Source organism: Eucyclogobius newberryi, unplaced genomic scaffold (assembly GCF_026437365.1).
Source record: "Eucyclogobius newberryi isolate DKJ021-1_F unplaced genomic scaffold, fEucNew1.0.hap1 SCAF_13, whole genome shotgun sequence".
NCBI lineage: Eukaryota > Metazoa > Chordata > Actinopteri > Gobiiformes > Gobiidae > Eucyclogobius > Eucyclogobius newberryi.
Genome location: NW_027315757.1, coordinates 18,224,279 through 18,249,380, shown reverse-complemented (window position 1 = coordinate 18,249,380; position 25,102 = coordinate 18,224,279). Strand labels below are relative to the sequence as shown.

The following is a 25,102-nucleotide window of genomic DNA, read 5'->3' as shown; positions in this document are numbered from 1 at the left end:
CCTTCCTCGTCCTCCCTTTGCTCTCTCCTCTCCTTCCTCGTCCTCCCTTTGCTCTCTCCTCTCCTTCCTCGTCCTCCCTTTTCTCTCTCCTCTCCTTCCTCGTCCTCCCTTTTCTCTCTCCTCTCCTTCCTCGTCCTCCCTTTGCTCTCTCCTCTCCTTCCTCGTCCTCCCTTTGCTCTCTCCTCTCCTTCCTCGCTCTTTTATATTCCTCTGTCTTCTCGCTTATTTATTTCTCTCTTCTCTTTCTCTACTCTTCTCCCCCTCGCATTTCTTTCTATCTCTCTCTATTCTTCTCCTCTCTATCGCTGTCCGTCCATCTGTCTCTCTCCTCTTCTAGCGCTTGTCTCTTCTCTCTCATCTCTCTTTCATCACGTCACATCCCTCTCCTCTTCTCTCATTCTCCTCTTCTCTCTCGCATCTCTTTCTTTCGTTCTCTCTCTCGCTCTCTCATCTTGCTCTTTCTCTCTTTCTGACTCATCTCCCTCTTTCTCTCATATCTTCTTTCTCTCTCATCACTGTATTTTCACTTTTACTGATATGATTCTGCTGATTAGTATTTTGTTGTTTGATCTTTACCCATGCCATGTTTCTAACTTATCTTCAGAGTCATAAAGTCACATATAAGTTTACCTTTTTATATTGTAATTCACTACATTTTACTAGTATTTTTCTAATATTTGGATCAAACCCTTTAAACTTTTCGGGCCTGGAACCCCAAAATAGCTATGAAACCGACTCGGGACCCCCACATTCAAATTTTAATTGACGTCTGTTGTAATTTAAAGTCTTAAGCCGTTTAAGAATCAGGTTAAATTGTGTTTATTTTAGTAGTTTAGCAGTTGTGCGATCTTCCCCAAGTCACTGTTTACAATTTAAAAACAGATTAAATACAATGTCACAATTTTAACATCTTGAAATAGTCTTGTGACCCTGAGCTCATGCTTTGTGACTCCCACTTTGCTATAGACCAATGACAGGGCAGCCAAAGTCAGCCAAGTCAAATCACACGAATGAACCAAAACAAACTGAAGTGCAGACTCTTATCGGACTTCATTTTAGCAGAAATTCTTACTATTTGGAGCTGAGGGAAGTTCTTAGTGGATGGGGCGGACTGCCGTGACACTAAATGTTCCCGGATCGATCATGCGCAGAACTCGGCCGAGTACACGATCCGACTCGTAAACCTCTCTCTGCTCTCTCTCTGTCCGCAGATGATCCAGACCAGCCGGACCCTGATCGAGTCCGCGGACCTGGTCTACTCCAAACTCACCCAAGCACAACGCGCAGGTGAGTTACACGTGACCGCACTCTTCATTTCCCCGCACACTGTTCGACTGAGACGCATTCACGGTTCGTACGGTCTCGGAAAACCCGGAAAAGCCTTGGGAAAGTTCAAATCCGTACGAACCCTGATGGTGGCAACGTGGTGAGAAGCACTGTAACATAGACGGGTTCAATCCCTGACAAATATCCTGGGCCGGGGTTTAGAGACAGGTTCCGACTCCAACCGGGACGTCCCTGAAAAAGAGTGGGACTTAAACAAAGATCAATAAAATAAAACTGTTGATAACGATTCCACAAAGACCATTTCCATATGTTGTCATGGAAAGTTGACCGCAGCGCTCGTGGGTGGTGCTGGTCTGCGGTGGTCATTATCGTCCACTGAGAATGACGAAATTCTGACAAAATTAAAGTTACCATATTTTCCGGACTATAAGTCGCATAGTTTTGGCCGGGGTGCGACTTATACTTATATTTATACTTATATACTTATACTCCGGAGCGACTTATATGTGATATTATTTGTTATTTTCACACTTGCAACAGCATTTCATACTCCAGTGCAAATTATATGTTTATTTCTTCTCTATTATGCATTTTTTGGCTGGTGCGACTTATACTCAGGAAAATACGGTATGTTTTCTTGTATCGATTCGATCATTCACAGTGCAACTCGGTAGAAAGGAAATGTACGTGTAACCCGGGCAACCTGACAATACCATATCTAAACTGGTGCAGAGTCCGTGGTACAAATTGCATTGAAAAGTTGTGTTCCCTTATTATCAATAGGTTTATTGCTCGCATTTTCAGCTCGACAGTTTAAGTATTTTTGCACACGTTGTCTGTTTAATCACAATACAGCGTTGTGCGTGCATAATAAGGTATTCAGTTTGTTCCCATAACTACCACTCAAAGTCCACAAACAATAACTGAATCGCTGAAGTGTTTTTCCTAACGAGCCTCAACTGTCAAACACATAAACACACGTAATAATCGGTAAATTGACCAAATGCCACATCGCCGCTGCGGTGGCGTCCGTCACTGGTGCGAGCGGCGGCGAGGACAAAAGCAGGACGAGCGGAAATGAAAAGATTGGGGAGAGATACGGCATTGCTCCTTGACTGTCGTTTGGAGAGTTGTTGATGAGCTGGTTTAGTGTTCTGTGCAATAGACGGATTCAACCGATCATGCTGAAATCTCAAAAACAAGAAGATGGATTTAATTTGGTGTTTAAACCGGTCGTAGTGTGCATTCTTGTGAGACGGTAACGCCGAGGTGACTAAAAGCAAGCTGAAAAAATCAATAAAAGCCACATTTTTTGAATTATTTGTATATATTTGGAGGAAAACATACTTTACAAACTACACTTCCATTTCAAATAATGTAAATTTGAATTTGGAGCACAATCTTCTGTCAGCAGATGGAATGAACAATGGAAAAACAAATTAAACTCTTATGCAACGTGACTGTTATGCTAATAGGGTAGTGCGTTTTTCACCGGTAAACCTGTGCGGCTATTCAACATAAGGCCTGCGGGCCAAATCACGCCCTTCAAGAGATTTAATACGGCCCACTATCTTCTAAATATTGAAAAATACTGGTTTAATTCTAGGTTAGCACTAGTTTAGATCTGGTTTGGCCTTAGTTTTGTCTATGTTTATTTTCCATTTTAGGCCTGTTTTGATTCTTGGTTAGTCCTGGTTCAGAACTGGATGGGCAATTTTGTATGTTATTTTTCACAAAACTCAGTAGTTGTATTAACTGTTGTTACTTTAGTGGCGTGTTGTGCACCTTCGGCCCAGAGAAAAGTCTGAATAGCCCTGGTTTATGGACTTAAAAACTGAGCGGGAGAAGTCTGGAACTGTACGACGTGACGCAACAATCCGTGAAAAATTCTGAGCAAAAAAATGACTTGTGAACGGGATCAATGAAACAAATATGAAGGAAGCAAAATCACAGCTCCAGCTATGTTCTTGATGAAATTTCACAATATAACACGGTGAAAAGCTCAAAAAGGTCAATTCAGCATAATATGTGTCCTTTAAGTGAATGAAAAATGTGATTTGTTCAAAATAATAACACGAAATCATGACAGAAAATGCTAAATTACATGTTTTTTTTTACTGACGCTGCGATAATTCGGGGCCTTGTAATCCGGTTATTATTCTGAGACCTAAACACGACTTGTAAACGTTGGTGCCATGACTCCGCCGGGCAGAGTCCATGGGAGCGGACTTCCCTAGCAACCTCTGCCTGCTTATGGTAGAGCGCATGTAAATCCAGCTACGCGAGCGAGCGATGGAAGCGCAGCGCCGCACAGTGACCACGGAAAGGCGCGTGCGGCTGAGCGGGCGACGGGAGGCACGACGTTACCGGGACGACCCGCCGAGCCAATGTCCCCCCCGGGCCCGAAAGTCAATTTAGACCCGCCCGGTCCGGCTCCACTCCCTGCTGTCTGGGGTGAGAAACAGCTAATGTGATCTCACCCTTTTATCCTCCCTCTCTCTCTTTTATCACTCTCTACTTCCATTCTCCTTCTCTTCCTCCTTCCTCTTCCTCCCTTTGCTCTCTCCTCTCCCTCCTCGCTCTCCTCTCCTCTCTCTTTTTCTATTCCTCTGTCTTCTCTCTTATTTGTTTCTCTCTTCTCTTTCTCTCCTCCTCTCCCCCTCGCATTTCTTTCTATCTCTCCCTACTCTTTGCGTTCTTTTCTCTCGCTGTCCGTCTATCTGTCTCTCTCATCTCTTCTCTCTTTCGTCACGCCACATCCCTCTCCTCTTCTCTCGTTCTCCTCCTCTCTCTCGCATCTTTTTCTTTCGTTCCCTCTCATCGCTCCTCTTCTCTCACTCTCTCCTCTTCGCTCTCATTTTTCCCTCTTTCCCTCTCTCATTTCGCTCACTCTTTCTCTCTCTCATTGCTTCTCTCTCTCTTTCTCTGCTCTTCTCGCTCATTTGTCTCTCTTTCTCTCATATCTTCTCTCATCTATCTCTCACTCATTTCTCTCTCATCACTCATCTTCTCTCACTCTCCTCTTCTCTCATATCTCTCTCTTCTCGCTCTTTCTCTCATATCTTTCTTTCTCTCTCTTCACTCTCATTGCTTCTCTCTTTCTCTCGTTGCTTCTCTCTCCTCTTTCTCTGCTCTTCTCTCTTTTTCATCTCTTTTTCTCTCTCTCATATCTTCTCTCTTTCTTTCGCTTTTTGCTTCGCTCTTGCTTTCACGCTTCCAGTCAGTTGTTGTTTGGAGCGCATGAGGCGGAGCAGGTTTTGACAGACAAAGGTCTGTTTAAAATAAGAATGTAGTCTTCTCTCTCTCTCTATCGCTCTCTCTCTCTCGCTCCCTTTCTCTCTCTCTCTCCCTCTCCCTCCCTTCTTTCCTCTCCCTCCCTCTCTGTCTCCAGCCACATCCAGCTGGGGCGGTGGTCATGTGGCGTTTCCCCAGGAGGATGTGGAATAAACTGCGGTTCAGTGACGGAGCCCTGAGGTTCCCCCGACCAACAACCGCTTCACAAGGAGACGAGAGGAAATATCACTCACTACTACTCCTACTAATACTATTACTTCTACTACGAGTACTCCTGCTACGTCTACTATCCTCTCAGTATCAGTTAGAGTTGTCAAAATATCAAAAATGTACTAAATACTAAATAATACTAATACTTGATCAAAACTAGAAGTATTGATACTGAAAAAAAACATAAACAGGACAAAACTCGACCTTCTCTGAACAGTTTTAAAATGATCTTGAGCTTTATCAGAACATAGAATAAGACCAAATAGTAACACTGATGAAAGTAACGTTATTTTGTGTTGAAAATTACATTCTATTCTCTAAAAAAAAAAGTGTTCCTGCCGAAGACGCTGGAATGGAACTCATGTAAGCTTCCAATTACTTTTTTCAGTGGAGAAAAATATTTTTTATTGTGTAGTTGTAATTCTACTATAAATAAGCTTAAATCAATGGAATTAATGGTGAACAGATTTTCGGGTTTACACACACGCTTGTAAATAGATAATCCCTACATTGCGTACTTCTGTTGCTTTAGTCATTATAAATATGTTTACAAGTAAAATGCCAACGATTTCTATTTTATTTTCTCGTATTATTGATATTCAGAAAATAAAAATATGATATGAAATGTACTTTATATTTACATTCAAATACTGTTAAAACGTTTTTGTTTGTTTTTTGAAATATTTTTTTTTCAAAGTCTGAACTTGGTTGGGAAACACCGGGCTACAATATGAACGCACTTGAATTAGAGGCACCTGTTTTGACATTATTCCCTGTAAGTGCACATGCATGGTGCCGTAGACTGATCTGGAGGCTGTGTATCCCACATAACTGGTGTGTTATGTAAGAACAATGGCGCCTCCTCTCCCGGGGCCCCAGCTGCATGCCAAACATAGCACTTTCCCCCCCGCTCCCTCCCAATGTCCCAGTGTCAATACTAACACAACAAGCCTCCACACAAACCGCTGCTATTCCGACTGAAACGTCTCCGTCTGTTTGTCCATTGTGCCGGACAGAAACAACACGTACACACTGCAAAAAGAAATGCGGTTAAGATAGCGTGAACACAGTGCCAGTCTCATTGCATAACGTTGTGAAAGAGCCTGCTGTGTCTATAGGTGTCATTTTTACAGCCAAAAAACACTTTCTGCCTATAAGTAAGTTCATTGTGAAAAATGACTTTGGAAATTATGCAATGAGGCTTACAATTGACCTTTTTTAACAATACATTTTTTTTTTTTTTTTCAAATTAGATTTTAACTTGATTACACTTCAACAGGCCAATAGTTTACCTGAAATTGTGACAAATATCTTGCATAGTACAATCCATAACCTTTATTCAAGCCAGTATCCTTAAAGGTACAGTAAGTAATGTGTTAACCGAAGAAAATTGACTAAAACCAAAGCTTTTTTCTTTAATTTTTATTTTTGAATGGGTTTATAGCTCAAAAAAAAACCATATAAAAACCTTTGTCCTAACTGTGTGTGGGCTTGCAACTCCACAAAACTGACTCGTACTTGATCTGGAGGAGCCTCTTCCCGCTTGTTTCCATGGAAATGTTCATATTCATATTCCACAGTAGGACGTAATATATATGTTCGTAAAGTATGATTTTAACTTTCTCTTTCCATGGAATATTGCAGGTGACTTTCCGCCTCCAGAAAGTTACATACTGTGCCATTTATTATAAATTCATGTTCTCAGTTCGAGTTATTAAAGTCATTGTTGGGGCTGATAAACAAAACAAACACTTGGAAAAGACAAGAGCTGAGATGGTCTTGAATATATCCGTTTAAAATAACACCACAGTAATTTATACAGTCAAATAACACAATCACTCCTCAGACAAATGCAGATGATTTTAAATGTTCTGCCACTTGGAATCATACATTTAGTTTTGCAGTGCGGGTTCCGGGTAAATCTGGGAATCACAGGGATCACAATTCAACGCGATGCACGGCCCACGGTACGATAATATCCCCATTTTGCGATTATCGATATGTTGCTCATGATATTATACGATACATGACTATTTTTCAAAGAACCCAAAACATTTGTAACAACAGTTTTCTTTGTCAAACCACGACTTGCACAAACTCAAAAGGAAACGCAGCAATTTTGATCATTATAAGAATCAAAATGTTGAATGTTTTGCGTCAACAAGTTTCATAAATCTGCAAAATCAGAATCAGAATCATGTTAATTGGAGCTTGTCTTAGTGATTCGGTGCAACATAAAACAATGAACGATGATAAAGTCAAAAGAGAAACAATTTAACAACAATTTAAATCTGCTATGGGATGAAAATAACAATAAGCTATCGATAAAAAATAAATACAAATAAAAATAGGCTGCGACATAATAATTGCTCGAATTATACTGAAAATGACTCGACATAGCAGCCTGCGATATCGATACTGCATCATTGAATTCAGTATGGCGATATTTCTATATTTTGGCACACCGCTCGTTCCGGGTGAGTTGCCTGGTTATTTTAGGGGGCACCAGCCTGAAACGTTCGGAACTCCTTCTCTTCAATGTTCTTTTTCTTCCTCGTTAAATCTTCCTCGTGACAGCCTGTTTACGGAGTGCGCCGGAGCTCCGAAGCTCCGAAGCTCCGAAGCTCAAAGCGTTTGAACTTTAGCCTCTGAAAGAAGTCGGCAAATTTAATGAGCTTAATAGCATTACATCAAAACAGCCTCTCGCCCCAATGAACATTTTAGTGGATTCAATTAGGCCAAGATGGTAATTTAGAGTCAACTTAAAAGACCGTCAGGCTGCGTCTGGTGGTGATTTATTGGATTCCCCTGAGTATTAGCTTCTTGCGCTCGTTTTGCTTTATTAAGCACTCAAAGCAGTTAATATCCACAAGTCATTAGACACTGGTAACGTTTATCTTCAGCACAGTAATAGCGCAGTAACTAAAATCGTAATTATGCGTATTAAAAGGATAATTACTCATGGGAACTGGAAACATCTGTTATTATACACGGTTACACTGCTCCAAGAAATGATTAACCTTAACCCAGTGTGACGAGGTGTGACTTACGCAGACATGGTTGTTACTTTCCTGGTAGGGGTATGGAAACAGACCCATAAAATAGTGAATTTGTCATTATACAGGCGTAAGAGGCGAGGTGGGTGTCTTTTAGGGCTGCAGTCGAATGCCCTGCCTCTCAATTAGTCGATTAAAAAGAGGAGTCGCAAAAAGCATCTGATTCAAACTGCGCTCACAAAACTGCTCGGTAGCTCATGCATATCAACTTAAAACCATTTTTACAGAAAGGATCCAGGAAAAGGCAGATTAAACTCATGATTACTCAAATAATACCACCACTTTCTTTTTATATTTTACCCGCCCTGGAGTTTGATCGTTACTTTTTCCCAGATGGTGGACAACGGTGGAATAAATGCAGGAAATGTTAACCGGATCTGCACAGTAAAGTTTATCTTAAAGTTTAGCATGAAATCGTTCCAGCTGACAACCTCATCAGTATGGCCTGGAATCGATTGGCATGTGATTGATTGGCAACCTTTACTCTTGTTTTAGCCACGGTTTGTGTACAGAAATGTTTCACTCCCATGTCTTGCCAGCAGAGGGCAGCTAACACATAGAACGGCGCACAATTTTCAATCATTTTTGTCTTGGAATGTTAATTACACATACTTCTGAGGACCTGGTTGGTTCACATACGGTGGTCTAATTGTCACGGCGCGCCTTTAGAGTTGGCGGCCATTACCGTTCCGTATTTTTTGTGTTGTTTCTTCCACTCAGCGTGCTCCTCTTCCTCGCCATCTGCTCCGTCTGCTCGCGCCTCCTGTCACCTGGTATTAACGCCGGAGTAAACAACCGCTATTAATACCTCATCACCGTATATGAGTCGTGTTATTCCCATTATGGAGAGAAAACAAGGGTGTTAGGTCACAGTTTAGTCCCAATTTTGATGTGGAGCAACAATCGACCAATCCTGGAGGAAAAAGGGACACAGTGTGTGGAACTAGTTAGTGTCAGTGTGTTGCTGAGGTGAACCATATGAACCACAAAAGGGCAGAAATATCATCTATTTTAGCTCAGTTTTGCTCAACATTCACATTTCACATTTCTTTAAAACAGCAAATTGCGATATTATCCATTTTTTAAATACATCTCCTCCCACAATAATTCAAATTCCTTAAAAACGATACGAAGACACTGGCGTCTCCAAATCGGTGCCACAAGAAAGAAAATTCGCGAACCCGATTTTGCCCCAAAGAGACTTGAGATCTCTTCACTCCAAATTCACTAAAACCCGGATTGTTTCAGAAAACCTCTCGCCGCTCCTGCCGTGTTTTCCGAGCGCCGCTTTTGATTGTTGACATTTCCTATATTCAGAAAATGTCAGTGCGCGTTCATCAAAGCGCTAAAATCCTAACTCTGCCCTTTTGTTTGACGGACTGACGAGCCCGAGAAGGCGGTTTTGCAACGGCGTGATTAGATTACACAATAGCAGCGAGCGACGCAAGACGAGCCGAGAAGAGCGGCGCCGCGACCGCGCATTAGCCGGCCTTGTTCTGAAATCTGCCTGTAATTGAAGGTTTTCGGGCCCCGATGAGCGATTCTGCCGTGAAAGGTGTAATCTTATTGTGATAAGCAGCAAAAAGGTGCTATTAGTGGAAAGGCTGTATCATCATGGAGGGAGACGGATGAGACGGAGGAAAAAGGAGTTTAATTTTCTATTTTAATTTACTTTGACTCAACCTTTTGCCCTGGCAATTAAAGCGTGCTCTAGATCGGTGGTTTTCAAACATAGCGTGTGGGGTGAGTGCTTTTATAGCTCAGAGTAAATCCAAGGTTAATCCTGGTTTGGTGCTGGTTTAGTTCTTGTTTAGACCTGACTTTGTCCTTGGTTTTAGTCGTGCGTTTTGCTACGGTGTCTTTATTTGAATCCAATTGGCTTCAGACTGGTCAGTCAAGGTCCAAAATGAACCAGTCTGAAATGTACAATTTACAAGGACAACTCTAAATCTAAACCAGATTTAGAGTCAGATTTACCAGTCTAAAATGAGGTCTAAACTAGGAATAAGCTAGCATATGAGGTCAAAGCTAAATGTGTTTGCTCGTGAGGGGTAATTAAGGTCTAAAACGAGACTAGAGTCTGACGCTGAGTGAACCTAAATCAGGTCTAAATGAAGAGAGTGTCTTTAAGAGAGAAACTAAACCAAGAGAGAGACCAAACCTGGAACTAAACAGGCACAGAGTTAGGTCTAAACAAGGACAAAACCAAGTCAAACCAGGTCCAAATCAGGACTAGAATAAGGCCAAATCGGGACCAAACCTGGAACTAAACAGGCACAGGACTAGGTTTGCAAACAAGTGCAAAACCCAGGGCTAAACCAGGACTAAACCAGGACTAAACCAGGGCTAAACCAGGACTAAATTAGGGCTAAACCAGGACTAAACCTGGACTAAACCAGGACTAAACCAGGGCTAAACCAGGACTAAATTAGGGCTAAACCAGGACTAAACCTGGACTAAACCAGGACTAAACCGGGGCTAAACCGGGGCTAAACCGGGCCTAAACCAGGACTAAACTGGGACTAAACCCGGGCTAAACCGGGACTAAACCAGGACTAAACCAGGACTAAACCGGGACTAAACCGGGACTAAACCAGGACTAAACCAGGACTAAACCTGGACTAAACCAGGTCTAAACCAGGACTAAACCAGGACTAAACCAGGTCTAAACCAGGACAAAACCAGGTCTAAACCATCTTATAAATGATGGAGGAGGTGCACGCTGAGCTGAGACGGAGCAGAGAGTGTGGGAGTGATTTTAACTTGATTATGGCAGATTGGACGTGACACTTTGGCCCCGGCCGTTAACAATATGCTCCGCTCATCAGCCTAAAGGCTCCGGTGACAAACGCTCACGCTGAGGGCGCCACGGGACCTCACAGACTTTACACTAATGGGCATTTCACTTTGCTTAGAAATACATACAACTTCCACCAACGGGGCCAACTTTGTCAGTACAAAGGAAACTGCTCTAAGGGAGATTAAACGTTACATCAGAGGAAAAAGTTTACTCAACAGTTTAATAATCTGATAACTCCAGAAATCAGAATTCAGCACTTTTTTTTTCTTTTTTTTTAATTTCCTATCATTGCACAAATTTTCTTGCATGAAGCTTGAAAAAAATCCGACCCGTTTGCTCTAACAAGTTTTAAATTGTCTGGAATCGGTGCCGTACTCTCTACTTTGCAACAGATGAATGAAAAACAATCCCATGTTAAGTGGGAAACGCAGACGTGTTTCTGTGCCACGCCGGGGCAGCTGTGCTCTCTCTGATGCCCGCTCATTATCGCACCAATTATTCTAATTTGCCCGGTGACTCTGACGTGTTGATGAGGATACAGACTTGTTGGATCATTCCCCCTGGGTGCTGTCTCCATGCCTCCCCCTTTTCATCCCCCTCTCTTTTTCCTCACACACACACACACACACACATTTTACATTAATCTTCTGGAGCTGAAGCGTAAACTTAACCAGACTTCCTGCCTTGACCCCAACACCAAACCTCCACCTGACCCATTTTTTTCACCCATTGTTTTATGTGCAGTCAATTTTGGGATCAGGGTCAATATTTTGACGTTCTTCTGCCCGCTGTTTGGATCAGTCGATCGCAGCTTCAAACCTCGGAGGAGTCTGTACCGTATTTTCCGGACTATAAGTCGCACCAGCCAAAAAATGCCTGATAGAGAAGAAAAAAACATATACAAGTCGCACTGGAGTATGAAATGCGGTTGCAAGTGTGAAAATAACAAATAATATCCCATATAAGTTGCTCCGGAGTATAAGTATATAAGTATAAATATAAGTATAAGTTGCACCCCGGCCAAAACTATGAAAATACTGTATTCATCGAAGGGGATTATGTGTATGTCTAAGATTTTCACTTGCCCCTTTAAAGTTCATAAGATAAGATAAGATAAGATATTCCTTTATTGTCCCACATGGGGAAATTCCATTGGTGCAACGCAGGTAGATACAGAGGAAAAGAACAGTCTGTGCTATTGTAAAAAGGCTGTTACGTGTTGTATTCATATTACAGATTTGAAATGTTTGACTCGTTTTAAAGTGCCCCCTACAGGTCAGACGAGTCATTGAACTGAAATGTAGATAAGATTTATATACTTAAAATATTGCTAAAAATGATAAAAATGTTCCCAGAATAGCTCATTTTTTACTTTTATAATTTCACTTCCTGTTTGTAATTGATGACATCACACTGGGAAATTACCCAGCAAAACACTGGACAAAAACTCTTCTAATGCAATCTTTATGAAAGCAGCTTTATTTTGTTTATTTGATGTTTAGAATGTCAAAAAAGTTGTTTCTTTTGTGTAATTCATGCATAAATTTTGACTGGAGTGAGTGTCCGTTATGTGATGTCACTTCCTGTCATTTTCAACACATTTTTGGACTTTTCTCCACAAATACCTGCTCGATTGGTGTAAAACTATGATTTATATTTACAACCGGTACAAATATACCAAATAAAGTCAAAATTAGGAAATCGTAAAAACCTGTCATACGTCACTTTAAGAAGGCACTGAAGAACTCGCCCTTAACAAATTGATTTTAACTCGTCACACAGCCTCTACCGAGTGAGAGTAGCAAGTGCGAGCGAGCGTCTAAACGGGTCGAGTCCCCGCGTGGTTGTGTAAACACGCTCACACACTCACTCACGCTCGGGGCTAATGGAAGAGCGGCGCGCAGCTGGGACCTAATCTCCAGGCGCGCCTCGCTCTACGACGGAGGGAGGCGTCGCCCCGTCGTTAAGTTGCATCGATTCAAATCAAGCCCCCGGAAGCCAAGATGGCCGCCATTGAAACCTATGGAGTTGCTCATTGGCGCATGGTTCCAAAAAAGTTTTTTAGTTCCGCATTACTTCCTGTATACTGGTATATCTCCTCCCACTTTTGTGACGTCATCGCCGTGAGGCTTTGGCGTCGGGAGCGCGCACGTCACAGCAGCGTGAAAGACTCAGAACAGTCAACACGGACTTTTGGAATAATTCGGCTTGAAATAGTCTGTTTACGTAACGTATAATGATGGATATATCCATCTATAAATATACATGTATCATATTGTAAAGCTCTGATATTTAAGAGAATTATAAAGAAGTGTTAAGATAAAAAGTCTGGTTTAATGAGAATGAATTACATTTAGAGGTGGAATAACGTCCTCATCATTTTCTGTAGTTTTTGGTTTGGGTATTTATTTTGTTATTAACTTTTCAGTTATTTATTTACATAATATAATTTGGCCAATATGCATTTTTTTTAATCAGATGAGAAGAAATATAAAATATAATCATCGATTCTGTTACATAATTGAGTTAAGAAGTATTTAATTATATTCAGTTTCCTTTTGTGTCGTTTTTGTGTCATGTCAATCTTTAATAAATACAAAACACATGTGTTTATTAATGTATTTAATAAGAATAATGAACATGAATGAACTTGTTCATTAAATGCAAATCTGATTATAACTACAAATGATAAATTGATTTTAGCCAGTTTTAGTTGAGTTTTAAAGCTACAATGTGGGAGTCCCTTATTAAGGAGTTTGAGTCTGTGTACTGTTCATTATTATTATCATCATTAATAGAATCAGAAAATGTATTGCCATTGTCAAAGAAAATAATTCACAAACAGTGGAACTTGCTTTGGTGATTCAGTGCAACATAAAAATATTAACAATGATAAAACAACCTGTATAAGTCAAATAGAACATACTGAATAAGGTAATATATTCCTTTATTGTCCACACATGGGGAAATTTTGTTGTTGCAACACAGTAGATACAGAGGAAAAGGACAGATTAAAAAAACACTCTTAATAGATCGATCTTAATAGAAGAACTCTTATAAACAAAAACTCCTCTAGACAGAACCTCTCATACCTTAATAAGGAATGGAGGGGGAAAATAAAGATAAAATAAAAACAGCGTAAGACAAAATAATACTAATAATAATGGTAAAATAAACACTCTTTTTACATCTGTTATATGCACATGAATGTGACATCCATCCATCCATTTTCTACCGCTTGTTCCCTTTCGGGGTCGCGGGTGACTGGAGCCTATCCCAGTGACTTCGGGCCTTAGGCGGGGTACACCCTGGACAGTGGCCAACTTGTCTCGTGTTAACTTGTGTTAACTCGTGTTAACTTGTGTTAACTTGTGTTAACTTGTATTAACTGTGTAATTGTTGTTTTACACTTCATATGGAACAATTTGTGAAACGTGAGGAATGACATACAAACACAACTTACGTGTATCGTTGGTCTCGTCTCGTCACTTTCTTCTGCTTGTGTTTAGTTTCCGTCACGTGTTCTCCCGAGGCTCGTTCATGAGGGTTACGTGCGCGCTCGGTGCGCGTACACCGTTCACCGGAAGGTTAAAAATGTATTTTTTAAGTATTTTAGAAACAGTTGAAGAGTGAAATTCCTTCTATTTTATTTTTAGACTAAAAACAATTTAGCATGTTTGGTAATTTTAGAGGCCGAACTCCTGAAATGGTCCGACCAAAAGGCTGCATTCTGCGAAGTGGCCACTACTCAATTTGGAGCCAGAGGCAGAGGGGGCGTACCCTATCCAGATAATATAATACATCCATGATTCAAATACAGTCGGCTTTTAGTTCGACGACCGTGCAACCTGTGGGACCCCTCTGCCCGGAATGTTCCACAGTAGGGCATTCAACGTAGCCTACAGATCCCAATGGAGACAAGCGGCTGACCAGCGGACCACCGGGCCAAGTCACAGGTCAGATCTGTGGAAAGGCGACCGCTCAAAATAAGTCGATTATTTATAGCAGAAAAATCACACTTGTATAAAGACATACGATAAATGTCAAACTGTTAACATTAATAGTTTTGATTATGTATTCTATTCTATTCTATTCTATTGGTTAAATGATCAAACTGTTGATATAATAATAAGATGAAAATATATAATTTGGGAGGTAATTATGCCTTAATAGGAATAGTTTTGTTAAGTCGTGGGAGTCTTAGTCAAACCATTTGTATTTTTTAATTTTATTGGGCTAAAAACAATTAAAGGAGACATGACTGGACAGTTTAATCAGCTGTTTCACTTGTGAGGCTTATGTTTACTCGTGTTTCTCTGTATTTTAACATTTCCAGAGCTTTTTCATATTTTTTTGCACATGTTACATCTTTTTCATTTGGACTTGTCATTGGCTACATTTGCATGGCCAGTTAAAATGTAAAATAACCAAATAACCAATTTGTTGCATTTGATTTTTGCTGTGTGTTTTCGTGCACAAAACAAGTCTGATCAAAAACGACCTGTGGCTATGGATTTTTAGAATAACTCTTTGTCACATGAGTTTTTTTTTTCTTTATATACTTTTCCTTGTCAAAATCTGCAAAATTGTGAGCAAAAAGAAAGAACTACTATGAGTCACGTCAGACGTACGCTTTTTCGTGACATTTTGATAATTTCATAACTCCAGAAATCGAATAATTGCCGTATACGTTTACTGTCGTACACAAACCCCAACTCCGCCCCCTGTGTCTGACGTACGCTCATCGGAAACGCTCAATAATTGTGGAGTGAAATGGTTTAAAAGGCAGAGGTCGCCACAGGAGAGTGTGCGATCAGAAAAGGCCCAAGCGCGGCAGATTACGCAGATCAAATCAGGACTAAACGGCGTTAGCGCTGGTCTCGGGGCGGCAGAGAAACGCCGAAGACTTTAAAAGAGCCATCGTGCGCTTTTCTAAACGCGGTCCGTGTAGTGTTGATCTGAAACGTGCTCTGCTTTCAATTTGCTCTGCCTTCAAAACAACGCCGCAACTCAAAGAAAGACTGCATCCGCCGCACAATCTTCATCAATTAGGCTCTTTAATGCTTTGAAAGTTTGGTTAAAATGTTAAAAAGTTTGTCGAAAATATCCCAAAATAAGACATGAATCGAAACAACAAAAATCACATTAACAGGATAAATGTGACTGTTTATGTACAATTTTAGAATGATATTGATTGAACGATTTATCAGAACTATAAAACCACACGATAATGAAAGAACAACCGTCCTTTACGGATTATTCAGATAACTATAGCATAAAGAACATGCTAACAAGTTTAGCAAAGCATCAGTTTTACCCCAAATCACTAAATCCATTGAATTCTTCTTCCTCTGTGTCACTTCTAAACAACTCCACAAACTCCAGAGGTAGAGGAAGTGCAGATTCTTCTTCTGCGTCGCTTAGAGCCTAGAGCGCCCTCTTGTGGTTGTCAGTGTGAAAATAATCAACCAGTGAAATGCGGTTGCCAATGAAAATAACGAATGATATCACATATAAGTCGCTCTGGAGTATAAGTCGCACCCCGGTCAAAACTATGTAAAAAGGTGCAACTTATAATACGGAAAATACTGTATTATTTTGTGTTGAAAATGATAATCACTTGTCTAAAAAGAGTTTTATGATCAATTTTAGCATCAATCGTGTATTCGGCTGATTTCTCAGTGTCGAGATTGAGTGGTAATTGTTTTCTATTCACTCGCTGTAACAAACTCACTCAATCACGTATGTTTTCCAGGTCTGGATTTCCATGAAGACCTCCATCGGATCGGAGCGAAAGAGGGACTGAAGGGCCGAAAGCTGCAGAAAGCCATGGAGAGCTACGCCTGGAACATCACCGTGCTCAAGGTAAAAGAAGTCGCAATGAAAGGCTGCGCTTGTATAGATGATATAATGAACCAAGGGTCTTTCTTCTGTCTCCATTAACTCCACCTACAAAAGCTGCAAACTGTGTCGTTTGTGTTTGAACGCTGCAAAAAGCTTCTCAAATGCACGTGGGTGTCGCATTCATTTAATGTTCCATTTTCTCTCAAATGTAGTTTTAGATGTGTTTAAAATAATGGTGAAAATAACAATTATCATAGTAAATAGTAATTAATAAATAACCATAGTGAATAATAACAATAATAATTAATAATAATGATAATAAAATGTATATATCATGATGGTGAAAATAATAATAATGATAATAATATAGCCGCAAGCGGCAATGATCGGCCCTCGCCACGCCGCCGCCACACCGCCGCCACGCCGCAAGAGGAGGGGGCGCTAACGCGCCCCAATTGTCCTTTTATTACGCCTACTGCTGAATCTGTGACGCTGTCACATCTTCTCCCCTTTGTTTTACCATCAAAAAGCTATTTTATTTTGAATTCTTGGCAAAATGTGCGGCTTTGCCGCACAGACACCGTGACTCTTTGAATGAAAATGTTGATACCTTTTGATGGTCCACCCCTGAAGATGAGTCTCACCAAATTTCAGGTTAATAGGGCTGACGCCCTGGGAGGAGTTTGTGAAAGTCTAAAGTGTAAACATGTTCTGGCGATTTCCCCATTGGAATAACATGAACGGTTTCGGTCATCGTTATGGCAACGCCATAACAATTATGACATGGGTCTCATTGACTTTTTTGATGGGGATGCTAAAATTGAGTTGTGTGTCAAATTTCATATAATTTCGCAAAACTAAACATTTAACCTCCATATAAAATCTGTAGGGGGCGCTGTGGCGCCAAATGAATTTATTTCACTTCAAGTAGGTTTAGGGCAAAGAGTTTAACAACTGATTCTAATTTGACGCAATTCGGACTTTATCTGCGCAAACAGCAGAAATTTTAAATATGGGAGATTTCTGAAATTCTAGCTACAGAGACCGTGAGAGGTATCAATGTAATTTGGATAACTTTTGATGTCCCACTCCTCAGTAGCATTTTCACCAAATTTCAGCTTTTTAGGGCCAACGCCCTGGGAGGAGTTCGTAAAAGTACGACGTTTGGAAAAACTCCGAAGTCATGTTTAGCCATTTTTGAAGCAATATGGCCGACATTTGGTTGGGCGGACGGCGTTGCCGTAATAATATTTTTTACTTCTCTTGTCACCATCTACCTCTGCGCCAAATTTCATGATTCTACGATCAGATTTTTTTTGGGTCATTTCCCATCTCTCAATGCATTTTTGGTACATTTGGGGGCGCTGACGCGCCAATTTTTTTTTATTTTAGAAAAGGGAAATAGCCAGAATGTAGAGAGGCACGATTTTTAGAGGTGTGAACATTTTTGTGACTTTTCGTCAATGTTCACTGGGTGAAAAATAGGGGGGTTGGTCCCGAGAAGAAGAAGAAGAAGAAGAAAGAATAATATTCCGATGCGAAAACAACGTTTCCCATTTTTCAAATATCATAAACTATTCATTTTCGGAAAGCGCTCGCGCTTTCCTACCTCATGGTGTGGGTCCCTGGTCACTGACCGGTACTTTCGTTAATTTTGAGTGGGCTCTGCCCACTTTGTGTTTTTGGCCCTCTATACAGTAATAATGTTAAATTTTTGCATTACATGCTTATACGCACGGAACATGCAAGAGATGGGGAACGTATTTGTGAGCTACTTAGCGCAAATGAGTGCTTTATATGGGGATGACGACCGCTTCGCGGTCGTCATCTCAATGTAAAGTGCTCGTTTAGTGCGCACTTTTGCACGGGCTTTGCCCGTTTACAACGGTAATGTTCCATTTTCCTACTACTAATTAGTATGCACGGGGCATGCATGAGTGAAGGAGTGCGTTAGTGAGTGTTTGGAAGTGGGCGAGCGCTTCGCGCTCGATTTCGTGCGCACATGGTGCGCACTTTCGCAGCCGTGCTTCGCACGGCCTTACGAGATTAATAGGCCTCTCGCCAGCTTGTGGCGCTCGGGCCTAAAAATGTTTGAATTTAAAATTAAAATTTTTGGTTCCATATTCTTCAGATATTATCAAAAAAACAAACGTATGAGTTCATCGTGGAGGAGGGATGGAATTTGGTTGTAGTGACATACATTTGGCTTTTGAATATATTGCTGTGTACAGAGTAAACTGCAAGTCGTCGATAATTTACAACAAAACGGCACTTTTTGCAAATAAACTCTTGCGCTGTAAAAGGCAATACCTGTCGAAAATGTATGCTTCTTTATTCCCAAAAAATCATTCAACCCAGGCCACCAAAGGTAATAGTAATAATAGTACTTACTTCTTACGAGATCAGACACTGATAAAGGTACTCTGGTCACTCTGTGTAACCCATGGTCTCTACGATAAGCACAAGGATCACATGGATTAACCAAAGTACATTAGCAATCCTAGATCAAAAGGACAAACTCTGAAGAATGTCCACTTACCGTGACATTTTACCCACAGCGGAGAAACGTTGTACCTATTAAGTTAAATTAAGGATAAAGTATGTTTAAAGAAAGCTTTTATGTGGCTTCAGTTTGTTTAAAAAGAAATTCCAAACTTAACCTGAGTCATTGGGCTAAAAGCTAATGCAGTTTTGTCACTGTATAATACACTTCAAAGCAGATTTCTGTAGTACATACTGGTCAAATCCGTCCAACACACACAGTTATGGACAAACAATCAGTGTACGTGCGTTTTATTTAACTTTAGAAACAAACAGACTGGATTGTTCGACCATTTGTCTGAAGCTAAAGTGAGCGGCTAATGCTAACAACCTAACGTAGCATAACAGTTTATTTAAAGTGCACGTGACAGGTTTTGTCATATTCTAATTGTGATATTATTTGGTGTATTTGTACCTGTTGTAAATATAAATGATAGTTTTACACCAATCGAGCAGGTATTTGTGGAGAAAAGATTAAAACGTTGTAGAAAATGACAGGAAGTGACATCACACCAGGGACATTCATTCCATCCAAAGTTTATGCAGAATTTACAGAACTTTTTTGAGACTCTAAATATTAATTCAACAAAATAAAGGCGCGCTTACATATTTCTATTTGAAAAATTAAAGCAAATTGTGACATTAGGCGAGTTTTGACCCAGTGGTTGCCTATCGTGATGTCATCAATTACAACCAGGAAGTAAAATTATAAACATAAAACATTTGCTATTCTGGGATAAAATGTGTATAATTTTTAGTCCGGCCTCCATCTCGTTTTGTTCGTAATCGCGGGTAAACTGCGTTGTGTCGTGTCCAGTTTAAGAACCGTTACTTTAAGCCTCTCGCAATGCATTGTGGTCCACGCCGCTGGTCTAACCAGGAAGTAAAATTATAAACGCTACCAAAATTGGCAAAAAAAGTTCGAAAACAGCCAACTTTTTCAGTCAAATCTTAAATATACGCATGTTTATGAAGGTTTTTAGTGAAATGTGTCGTCTCAGCTTGTCACGCGCACTTTAAACTCCTTCTTTCGAGCGTTCATTTCGGGAGTTTGCATCGCCGCACAACACGACTGCAGATTTTCCAGAAACGCTGACTGCTGCACATCGCCTTCAGGAAGCGCCTTGGGCTAATTGTGTTTGCCATGTTGCTAATCCCTAAATCTCTTAATTAATTACCTCAGATTAAAGAGCGGTTTTATTCATCGGCGAGGCCACCGTCCCGACACGACGCTCTGGGATTGTTTACGTGCCTTTACAAGTGTCTAACGCCACAGAACGCCGCTTAATTAGCTCTTATGGAGATGCTAAGCTCTGCGGATGAAGCGCCGGACAGTTCAGACCGGGTTTGCTCCGTGATATGTACAGTTTGGAGTTGAGTATGTCGGTGTAATCCCTCATTCGTCCAGGCGTGTTCCATAGTAGAAAAAGCTTCAGTTGTAGTCATCTGGACTCAGTTTGAAAAAATAGACGTTTCGACTCTCATCCAAGAGTCATTGTCAATAAAAGAATTTAGATCGAGAACTCCGATATTAATACTGTTCTGTGGTAAGACCCGCCCATTGGGAGGAGCCTTCCTGAAGTAGCAAGAGTTGTTTGTTTCAACAGAAACTCCCCCCTTGTGTCTACCGAGCTAGCCTATTCAGAATTTTAATGGGCTATTAGAATCCTCTTTGTCTTTGTGAGACCCTGGCTCAACCACCCTGAGTACCTGATTAGCATCTAAATGTCCTTTACCTTTCCAGGGGTTCAGAATCCCATTATAAATAACAGGAAGATGAAACCTAAGCCCTCCATTCCTGTTTAAAGAAGGTCTTTCTTTTTTAACAAAAATAGCTTCCTTGACTCCTCTTTCAAACCATCTTTTCTCCCTGCTTAAAACCTTCACCTCACCGTCTTCAAACGAGTGATTAGAGGCTTCAAGATGCAGATGCACGGCGCTCTGTGGTCCTGAACTTGTATTTCTTCTGTGCTGATAGAGCCTCTTGTGTAGAGGCTGTTTCGTCTCACCTATGTACCGTTCTTTACAGCTTTCTTCACTGCATTGGATCGAATAAACTACATTGCTCTGTTTTTGAGTCAGCAACTTGTCCTTAGGGTGAACCAGTTTTTGTCTTAAAGTGTTTCCTGGTTTAAAATAAACAGGGACTTCGTGTTGTCTAAAAATTCTCTGCAGTTTTTCCGAGAGGCCAGACACATAAGGGATAGAAACACCCTTCCTTCTCTGTTCAGTTTCCCTTTTGTCCTGCTTCTTGGTTCTCTTCACTCTGTTGAGAGCCCAAGCGGGGTAACCACAGGCTGAGAGGGCATTTCGGACATGTTTTTCCTCTTTCTTCTTGCCCTCTGAGCTGGTGGGCACACCTTGAGCTGTAGGGGCTAAACCAGGACTGAACCAGGTTTAAACCAGGTCTAAACCAGGACTAAACCAGGCCAAAACCAGGACTAAACCAGGACTAAACCAGGACTAAACCAGGTCTAAACTAGGACTAAACCAGGGCTAAACCAGGCCAAAACCAGGACTAAACCAGGACTAAACCAGGACTAAACCAGGTCTAAACTAGGACTAAACCAGGGCTAAACCAGGACTGAACCAGGTCTAAACCAGGACTAAACCAGGACTAAACCAGGACTAAACCAGGTCTAAACCAGGTCTAAACCAGGACTAAACCAGGACAAAACCAGGACTAAACCAGGACTAAACCAGGACTAAACCAGGTCTAAACCAGGTCTAAAGCAGGACTAAAGCAGGACTAAACCAGGACTAAAGCAGGACTAAAGCAGGACTAAACCAGGACTAAACCAGGACTAAACCAGGACTAAACCAGGACTCGTTCCACTGTTTAGTTTTACTGTTGATCATAAAAACCTAAAAAATAATAATCATGACCATTTCAGAAGTAAAATTAAGATTTTTTTGTTCAATATAGTCTCGAAAAAAATAGACCTAAAGGTAAATAACCTTTTTTATTTGGCCGTCATTTTTAACTCAATTTTGTCGTTCAGAAAGCTTGGTAAAGCCGGTCACAAACTTGAGCAAAAGTAACATGTCAGACCACGAGAATGAAAGAAAATAAAGTATTTTAATGTAGTTTTCTCACAGTATTTGTCAATAATCATTCAAGCATGATGTTTAAAAAATATATTATTCTAATAATAATAATAATAATAAAATAAATAATTATAATAACAATTTGAGAAATAAAATGACGGCACATTCAAGTCCCATTTAGTCTAAAGTTTGTAAATTGTAAAATTTGTCAATTTCCAACTTCAGTCTGAATGTCATTTTTGTCATTTGTCTGATGTTTACTACAATGTCAGTCCAGTCCTTGATCGTCGCTGAGTTTTGTTTCATCCACTTTCCTGTGATTTCCTTTTTCCCCGACACCAAAAGTACAGCATGTTCCAAAAGTATCCATCCATTGTGTCCATGGCAGGAGCTTTAAGGCCATAACACTGACATTTTCATATTCAGACCCGATTTAGTCCTGGATTTCCACATTTTCAGCGTGCGTTGACGCCACCTCTGGCTCCGCAAAGTAGTTGCAATAAAAATATGCGACTTTTCCTAATCAAAGTCACTAATGGCCCTTTCCAGTCGCACCAAATACTAAAGCAACTGCATTTTTTCCTGAGGAATGTTTTTCTGCAATTCCAGTTTGACGCTTTCCTTTTCCACCAAAAACACTAATATTCGGCGTCTCGTGCCAGTGCCATCTGGTGTCTGCCTTCTTTCTCTGCCCAGCCATGAATCAGGATTACAGCCGTGACTTAGAACGTCGGCTATTTTGAATACAATTTATGTTTTTTGTGAGAGAAACAAAGTGACAGAACACCAGGAGGGAAATAAGTTATAGTTTTATTCCATAAACACAGTAATGAAAAAAAACAGATGTCGGTGAACGTTATATATTTCTTTGCAGACAAATTGTATTTTTTTAACGTGGCTTTAAACCCTGCGAAACAAAATAAATAAAATAGATCAAATACATAAACAAAATAAACAAATAATAAAACAAATATTATTGTATTATCATTTAAATACTACTACTACTATTACTACTATGTATATATATATATATATATACATAGTAGTATATATATTTCATCCATCACCCAATCTGAAGTCACTGATGTTGTTTCGCAAACTCCTCGGTGGCAGGGCTCCGGGGGTGGATGAGATCCGCCCTGAGTACCTAAAGTCTCTGGATGTTGTAGGACTGTCTTGGCTGACACGTCTCTGCAACATCACGTGGCGGTCGGGGACCGTGCCTCTGGACTGGCAGACCGGGGTGGTGGTCCCTCTGTTCAAGAAGGGGGACCGGAGGGTGTGTTCCAACTACAGAGGGATCACACTCCTCAGCCTCCCGGGTAAGGTCTATTCGAAGGTCCTGAAGAGGAGAATCCGACCGATAGTCGAACCTCGGATTCAGGAGGAGCAGAGTGGTTTTCGTCCCGGTCGTGGAACACTGGCCCAGCTCCATACCCTCCATCGGGTGCTCGAGGGTTCATGGGAGTTTGCCCAACCAGTCCACATGTGCTTTGTGGATCTGGAGAAGGCTTTCGACCGTGTCCCTCGGGGTGTCCTTTGGGGGGTGCTCCGGGAGTACGGGGTCCGGGGCCCTTTGCTCAGGGCTGTCCGGTCCCTGTATGACCGGAGCAGGAGCTGTGTTCACATTGCCGGCAGTAAGTCAGACCTGTTCCCAGTGCATGTTGGACTCCGCCAGGGCTGCCCTTTGTCACCGGTTCTGTTCATAATTTTTCTAGGCGCAGTCAGGGGTCGGAGGGTGTGGTCAGGGGTCGGAGGGTGTGGTCAGGGGTCGTAGGGTGTCCGGTTTGGGGACCACAGGATTCCATCTCTGCTGTTTGCAGACGATGTTGTCCTGATGGCTCCATCAAACCCGGACCTGCAGCATGCACTGGGACGGTTTGCAGCCGAGTGTGAAGCGGCTGGGATGAGAATCAGCACCTCCAAATCTGAGGCCATGGTTCTCGACCAGAAAAAGGTGGCTTGCCCTCTTCAGGTGGGTGGGGAGTCCTTGCCCCAAGTGGAGGAGTTCAAGTGTCTCGGGGTCTTGTTCACGAGTGAGGGAAGGATGGAGCGTGAGATCGACAGGCGGATCGTTGTGGTAAAGAGGGAGCTGAGCCGAAAGGCAAAGCTCTCTATTTACCGGTCGGTCTACGTTCTACCCTCACCTATGGTCATGAGCTTTGGGTAATGACCCAAAGGACAAGATCACGGATACAAGCAGTCGAAATGAGTTTCCTCCGCCGTGTGGCTGGGCGCTCCCTTAGAGATAAGGTGAGGAGCTCAGTCACACGGGGGGAGCTCGGAGTAGAGCCGCTGCTCCTCCACGTCGAGAGGAGCCAGCTGAGGTGGCCTCTGTTCCGGATGCCTCCTGGGCGCCTCCCTCGGGAGGTGTTTCAGGCATGTCCCACCGGGAAGAGGCCCCGGGGAAGACCCAGGACACGCTGGAGAGACTATGTCTCTCGGCTGGCCTGGGAACGCCTCGGGATCCCCCCAGAGGAGTTAGAGGAAGTGTCTGGGGAGAGGGAAGTCTGGGAGTCCCTGCTCAGACTGCTGCCCCCGCGACCCGGCCCCGGATAAGCGGCAGAAAAGCTGGCTGAAGTCTGAATGTAATTTTCAACCTAAAATGCTTGTAGCTTCTTTATTATCCTCATGTGGTTTTACTCTAGTTCAGATTCAGATCCATCACAAATGAAAAGCTCAGAACTCTCCGTTTTGAAAAACATCTTCAGCAGATGTTGCGAATGGAAATAATATCGAGTGGAATTTATCAAAGCTGGAAGGAGTCGCACTTTAACTGCAGTAAACTACATTTGGCTTTTGAAAACTAAAACTTTACAAAGAGTAAACTGCGAGATGACTCTTTAAACTTGTTAAAGGCCTACAGGCGACTCATTGAACTCAAATGCAGTTGAGATAAATATATATAGATTTTTTTCTAATTCAATATGAAAATTGTATCATAGAATAGTTAATTTTTTAGGTTTATTATTTCTCTTCCTGATTGTAATCAATGACATCACACTAGGAAAATACCCAACAA

The 25,102-nt window shown here is 41.4% G+C and overlaps 1 protein-coding gene across 1 annotated transcript in view; it reads left to right on the top strand.

The window, feature by feature from the left end:
• LOC140358119 (inactive phospholipase C-like protein 2) overlaps positions 1-25,102 on the top strand; it is a 152,761-nt gene that overhangs the window by 119,539 nt on the left and 8,120 nt on the right. The window contains exons 4-5 of the mRNA XM_072442781.1: positions 1,212-1,287; positions 16,403-16,512. Coding sequence (XP_072298882.1) covers positions 1,212-1,287; positions 16,403-16,512 — 186 coding nt within the window. The remainder of the gene's footprint in view (positions 1-1,211; positions 1,288-16,402; positions 16,513-25,102) is intronic.